This window comes from Ciona intestinalis, chromosome 10 (assembly GCF_000224145.3).
Source record: "Ciona intestinalis chromosome 10, KH, whole genome shotgun sequence".
Classification (NCBI taxonomy): domain Eukaryota; kingdom Metazoa; phylum Chordata; class Ascidiacea; order Phlebobranchia; family Cionidae; genus Ciona; species Ciona intestinalis.
The window spans coordinates 2,817,116-2,823,653 of NC_020175.2; the positions used below are offsets into that span (position 1 = coordinate 2,817,116).

Genomic DNA, 6,538 nt, shown 5'->3' on the forward strand with positions numbered 1-6,538 from the left:
TTGTGAGTTTTTTACTTGAAAATTATTTTAAAGTAGGAACGCGGGATTATTTGGTTGTCTAGACCAGTGCTCTTCGACTTTTAATGGGTTGGTGAACCCCTTAAGTTGTTGCGTCGAACTCATGCACCCCTGATTGCTTTAACGTAAAACTAATGAAGTTTCACAATTCCCAGTGATGCAAGATATAAAATTCATATAAAAAAATGTAGGAAAGTGGCTAAATTGGTTAAAAAAGTTTAAAATGAAAAAATATTGCTGAAAATTGTCGAAGTTTGTGATGCACCCTTGTATACCTTTTTGCACTGGTGCACCCCTGGCATATTTTGGTGCACCCTAGGGTGCACCGTGCACACCGGTTGAAGAGCACTGGTCTAGACTCTAGAGTGTCCTATATAACCCGCGAATTCGTTACTTATATTGTATTTGATAACGCGGTATTTGGACACATATACAGATATTCGCGAGCTAAGGAACAAATATCGTTGCTTGCCGGTCTCAGTAAAAGTAGCCTACGTTGTCTGTTAAATGACAATCACGCGTAGGTTACAAGTTTAATGGTGGAAATGATTTAGTAAGAAAATCACTCTTATGGTGTTGAAGTGTATTTATATATAGTGAGATGGGGGAAGATGGGACACCTTTAGCACGAAATATATAAATATCCTGATCGTGTTTTAAACAATTAGAGAACAAGGTTTTATAATTCCTTGAATGTTTTTTGTTTGCTACCAAAATGTACGAGAAAATAGAATGAAAAGGTGTCCCATCTTCCCCCATCCTACTATACCAACATTTAGATTGTCTATCATGTTAATAATAATAACTTTTATTTTTCTCTTCGATTACAGTGGCGAAGATTTAGAAATACTTTAAACGAAAAGACAGGATAGAGACAAAACAACAGTTGTTAAAACACGCTTATGCAGTTACCTTTTTATTAACCGTTCACTGCATGACAGAGTATCCAGCTAGTATACACTGTACTTAAATCAGCATTTCTCACTAGAACATTAGAAGTTACTGAACTATACTGTCTAAGTGTCTATTACATATACGGACATTTCGCTTACTTGTAACTTAGGCTTCCATACCAGGCTTACCGTTTCATACCAAGCCAACGCCTTATTATATACATTTTATAATTTTGTAAACTGGTACGATGTGTATGAAACCGAACACCCGTGTTTAACGACTGTAATTTTCCGGCTACGCTAGGATAAAGAAAGTTAAATTCATTCATTCATCATTCATTCATGCATTCATCCATTCATCCATTCACCCATTCACCCATTCACCCATTCACCCATTCACCCATTCACCCATTCACCCATTCACCCATTCACCCATTCACCCATTCACCCATTCACCCATTCACCCATTCACCCATTCACCCATTCACCCATTCAGTGGGAGGTGCTTTAGGCTACAGTGTGAGTAGGAGTTACAACACAAGAAAATGTCGGATAAAAACCAGGAAAAACAATTTTTTACTAAACCAGATATTGTGGAAAATATACATGATGACAGGTAGGTTGTGTGTTGTTATTGTTTGAATATTCATCGATAATTAAAGCTCACTTGAATTTTCAGACCATTAGGAAGGAACATAGAAAAGGCTTCAGGTTTGTTGACAGGTTTTGAATAATAACTGGTTTATTCTCGCATGGCGGAAAAACAACAGTCATCATAACACGGCTGTTCTGTTTTAAACACCATGTGTCAGCTTACAAGTTACCACATATATATTTTTTGTGGAATTGTGTTTCTGCATGTTTGGTAGTTTGGACAACGCATTAGTGGCCACTGGGTTAAAGCAGGCGCTAAACACTTTGTATCTTAATAACCAAATGAAACCTATAAAGAGCTACATCACGGGTTTTCTATTTTGCTTTATATATGTCTGTATATACACTTAGTTGCTACTTTTGATTTTAACAACAATTTTGACAACCTAATGGCCACCACTGCACAGCTCAATTTGAATTATTTTCCCAGAATCACGTGGTAGAGTGCTGTCACGTGGTGTACTGACCACTTGGCTGGAATAATACCAGTGGACATTTTAAAGCACTTCATTTTAAGATATTTGTGTTTATTGCAGAACATTGGAGCCCCAATTACCCGCAACGAAGAGTATCGGAAGCTACGTCATCATTACGACATGACAGAAGTGACCCTTTGTGTAATTTAAACTTTGTTTTGAGCAAAATTCAAACTGAAAAACTTTTTTTTATCTCGTCCATTTATTTATTGCAGTTCACGTGACCCACACGGTTGAGCAACCAAGCGTATCGCAAGCTACATCAAAGTTACAAGGTATGCAAATTAACCAACAAAGTTTGTTGATATAATAATACTCTAGAAATATAGCCTAAACATAAATATAAACTCAATTATATTGTTTTCCAGAATCACGTGGTAAAGTGACGTCACGAAGACTAAGGTTTGAAGATGTTTTTGGTTCAGGTAGGCCAAATGTTTACTTTTTTATTATTGGCCCAATATTCATATAATAAATAGATTTTACCTAATGGTATAGCGAAGATTCCTAACTCGTACCTAACATTATTACTTCGTTTCTGGAAATTGCTCAAAAGATCGCCGTCATATTACGATTCGTGCCAAGTTGCTATTTGGCGTTTGATGGTATAACATTAACAACCACACATCAGGCCCGGCACCGTGGCTTAGAGGTTAGACGCCCGCGTCGTCGTAACCGAAGTGTCCCCGGTTCGATTCTTGATGGCGATGCTAATACTAATTGGCAAATGAGTCTTTGGGCATGACACTTAACGGACTTAATTGCTTCAACCCAACGGTGACTAATGGGTTGTTTAAACTGTAATCCATACCAAAGCAAAATTCATACACAAAGTTTAAACGTGTGGCAACTCGTAAGCACACGAGGTAAAAAAATTGTGCGAAAAGTGTCTGACAGCCAGAACGTGTCGCGCGGTACCGGTCGCATGAAAGACTTAAATGGGCTTTTCGTGTGTTGGGGGTAATGGGCCAGGTTCTTGACAAGGACCTCTCTCACAAAGAATGAAAAATAAATCACACGGGCCGACACATGGATTGGTATAGCGATTTAGTGTCCGCTGCATATACACGCCAATCGGTGTTTGTTGCTGTGTTAACCCTCAACCAGTGTCGCTTAATGTAAATGTCTATGCTATAAACATTTCCTTTTGCTGCATTACAATAATGAAGTATCTATTAAGATGATCGCCATGCAACTATTGCAAAACGGAGAGGTTTATCGCTTGACCCAGCTGTCATTGAGTCCAAGCGTCTGGTCGACCATTACGAAGTTTGTATGTTGAATGGAGAGATGGAGGAAGCGATTGGAACAAAAGATCACTTAAGCAATTTGTTTAAGGAAAAATTTCAAACCACACCAAATGATATTAAAAACGTTGCTGACACTGTAAGGGATGAAGAGCACATGGAAGCGATTTTATTTTATCAAATCGCTGCCGCGTTTTATAGAAATCAAGCGTTAGCAGATTTGGTTGGCATAGCGCATTGCGCAGAGGGGATCAAAGAGTCTATCAGGGCAATGTTATCACATGACGAAGGATTAAAACCGATTCTTCGAACCCAGGTGATTCCACTGATGCGTGACATGCGAGAAATGATTCGACGATCTGACGACGTTAGCGAGGAAGATCGGAATTTGCAGGAAGTTTGGTGTTTGCATTGGATCGAATACAGTGAGTATTTGATCGGTGACACAAATGGCCGAGAAAAAACATTGAACGAAGCGATCGCTATAATGGAGAGAGTTTTCAGGGAGAAAGCTGAAAAGTATCAGGTGTACGCAACTTGTTTAAACAATCTTGGTGTCACATATCTACGCACTTTCCTACCCAACGATGCGTGCCAGTATTTTTTCAAAGCTATTGTGGCTTATGAAAGAGCTGAGGATATCAACGATTATAAAAGAGCTGAAAGAATTGATAGAAGTAAAAGAAACTTGGAAAGAGTTAAGAAGCAACTTCAACCAAGCGTATCAAAAACTACGTTATCGTTACAAGATATGCAAATCAACCAACAAGGTTTGTTGAAAAAATATAAGACACCAATCAATCAACAGTTATTTTTCGTAGTTATAATATATTTATATACAACGCCCCTTAGCAATTTGGTGTGGCAACGTTTTCCTATATATTGGTATTGAGATTGTGGTACATGGTGGACATCCATGCTTTAGCATGACGACAATTAAATTTATGTTTGGATTCAAATGTATTTTAAATTAATAGAAGTTCCGATAGAAGAAATGAATCAGGAAGTTGATGATGTTGGATTGAACAAACATTTGGTTGGTACTTGCATAATAATTTATATTGGAATGAGAATAATCTTGATCTGTTTATACCTGAAGATAAATTGCCGAATCTTTAGGTTTAGTGATAGTTACCATTTTAATAGATGTTTGTAAATAAACAACATTTCTACGATTTTATCTTGAGTATTTTTTTTTTAATGATCAACAAAGTTTAAATCTTCGCCCGAAAGTTTGATTGGATCAAGTGGAGGAAAGTTAGAGGTTGGAGGATGTGAGTTGGTTGTTCCACCTGGAGCATTGGAAGAAGATGTGAAGATTAAACTGACTGCATCACTTCCTCTAGAGGTATAATCATTTTTAGTCTTACATTTAATTTCATATTTACAGTTTACCATGTTTAACTAATATGTTTCCAGAGTAAATGTCTTGAAACTCCAACACTTCAATGTGAACCAGCATCCCTTACATTCAAAAAACAAGTGACAATAAAATTACAAACTCATGTTGTGTTGGATGAAGAAACTGTTAGAAGATGCAAGGTCGGTATGTTTAATGTACTATTTGTCATCAAATACAGGATACATTGGTTTAAACAAGAGTAACCACGGCCGTTTATTGCTTTAAAGGTTGGTAAAACCATAAGCAAATTTCACAGTTTGTTTGTTTCAGCTTTTACTTAGTAAGGATGGAATTAAATGGGAAGCAACAAAAACTAGGTTAGAGTTTTCTGACAACTTTATCTCATTTCAAATCAACCATTTCTCATGGTGAGTTAATATTTGTTGGTTCTGTTTACTTATTTCATGTTTGATATTTTTCTTTCTTTCAGGTGGAAAGTTATTTTTGAAATATTACAAAAAAGCGTTGACTTTTTATATAAAATTCAACTGAATTTCTTGCTTTACCAAAACGCTGGCGCCGTGGTTTGGAAAGTTTGTTGGAATCTTGATTTGGCCACAAAAGAAAATATCCTAAAAGAAGAAAAATTCTCACAAGAAACCTGGATCATACCGTAAGTTCGAGTTTTTTGTTTTAAATGTTTGTTCACCCGTTCGAATGGTGATAACAGAATAGTACTGTTGTGTATAGTTTTATGTTGGGTTTAAAATGAACAATTTATTAATCATACAATATTTAAAGTGGAGGAAACAGTTTGATTCTTCGTATTGCGCCCCGTGAAAAAAATACAAACGTTGAAATCAACCCATCAGTAATCACCAAAACTGCCGAACAAATAAATAGATCGTGTCATTTTGATCGCCGGTTTGAGGTTCAAGGCCAGTTTTCAAATAGAATTTGGTTAAAAGCAGAACGTGTTTGTGGGAATCTTCATGAAGAAGAGGAAATTTTGTTCCCGTTACCTAACACACAAGGTAAGCAATCATGTGCATGCTAAAAATTATAAAAAATTAAGAGTTATAGTTCGATGTTAAAAAAACATGATCGGGAAATAGGGGATTTAGGTGCTAAAGGTATTTCAGTCACATTTAATACATTATATTTAATTTCGTAAATAATAATTATTCTTGATCTTTTCATACCTCATAAAGTAACAAATGTAATTTCGAGAAAATAAATAAGTTATTGCAAATAAGGTGATGTATATTACAGCACATGTATTCCCATTTGCTTATCACATACCTATAAATCCTGATCTACGTGGCCATTCATTCGAGCTAGGCTCTCTTGTTTCCACGATGTTTTTTCAAGATAGCAACACGGAGATATCACTGCTAGATCGTCTCATTAATGACATTAAGAAACTAAATTATTAAACTCTTTAAGCAGCACAATAATATTTTGTAACCAAATATTAACATATGGTTGTCTTTATTCGTTACAATAGCACAAAGTTTGAAATTGATCGTATTCAAACAGTTATGAACTAAACCGTTAAATCCCAGGTCGACAGCCGACCAATCAAATCGTTAATATGGTTGGGAACATGTTGGACCATGCTGGAGTCCTTTGTAAGGATGTCAATATTCAGTCAAGCTAAAGACGAATGGTTTTATGTTATAAGTTGATGAATAGGAAATGTACAGCTCAGTAGTCTGTTACAGTTGCATTACTCAATCTTTTGTGTGATTATATAGAAATACTGGTGGTTTGGAAATGAAATACGTTTGACATCAAACACAATGCAATAATGTTGCTCCAAGCAAGTGTATGTTAACCATATGTAAACAAAGGATTCAAATTCAAAGCATTTATTGAACACATGCTTTATGCGGCGTTGACAATTAT

The 6,538-nt window shown here is 36.1% G+C and overlaps 2 protein-coding genes across 4 annotated transcripts; both read left to right on the forward strand.

The window, feature by feature from the left end:
* Positions 1–1,332: 1,332 nt before the first annotated feature.
* Positions 1,333–3,884, forward strand: LOC113474583. 3 transcript variants are annotated; one of them, XM_026836267.1, is made up of 7 exons: positions 1,333–1,527; positions 1,591–1,634; positions 2,102–2,182; positions 2,257–2,316; positions 2,410–2,466; positions 3,222–3,713; positions 3,793–3,884. In XM_026836267.1, the coding sequence occupies exons 1-7, from the start codon at positions 1,457–1,459 to the stop codon at positions 3,831–3,833; spliced, it is 846 nt and encodes a 281-aa protein (XP_026692068.1). In that variant the 5' UTR covers positions 1,333–1,456; the 3' UTR covers positions 3,834–3,884. The 3 variants fall into 3 exon arrangements, with proteins under 3 accessions (XP_026692068.1, XP_026692069.1, XP_026692070.1); XM_026836268.1 differs by having other exon boundaries at positions 1,591–1,622; XM_026836269.1 differs by lacking the exon at positions 1,591–1,634 and having other exon boundaries at positions 1,463–1,527.
* A 36-nt stretch (positions 3,885–3,920) lies between these two features.
* Positions 3,921–6,306, forward strand: LOC108949854. The gene is made up of 8 exons (XM_026836266.1): positions 3,921–4,058; positions 4,266–4,324; positions 4,502–4,636; positions 4,708–4,830; positions 4,961–5,058; positions 5,121–5,303; positions 5,432–5,664; positions 6,196–6,306. The coding sequence occupies exons 1-8, from the start codon at positions 4,040–4,042 to the stop codon at positions 6,288–6,290; spliced, it is 945 nt and encodes a 314-aa protein (XP_026692067.1). The 5' UTR covers positions 3,921–4,039; the 3' UTR covers positions 6,291–6,306.
* Positions 6,307–6,538: the final 232 nt, after the last annotated feature.

Bases quoted from the DNA above. Each gene is read 5' to 3' on its own strand.
- LOC108949854 (XM_026836266.1), top strand. The intron at 4,637-4,707 runs GTATAATCATTT...ATATGTTTCCAG, and splicing joins CTGCATCACTTCCTCTAGAG to AGTAAATGTCTTGAAACTCC. The intron at 5,059-5,120 runs GTGAGTTAATAT...TCTTTCTTTCAG, and splicing joins CAAATCAACCATTTCTCATG to GTGGAAAGTTATTTTTGAAA.
- LOC113474583 (XM_026836267.1), top strand. From the start codon at position 1,457: ATGTCGGATAAAAACCAGGAAAAACAATTTTTTACTAAACCAGATATT. The intron at 1,528-1,590 runs GTAGGTTGTGTG...TTGAATTTTCAG, and splicing joins GAAAATATACATGATGACAG to ACCATTAGGAAGGAACATAG. The intron at 2,467-3,221 runs GTAGGCCAAATG...GTATCTATTAAG, and splicing joins TGAAGATGTTTTTGGTTCAG to ATGATCGCCATGCAACTATT.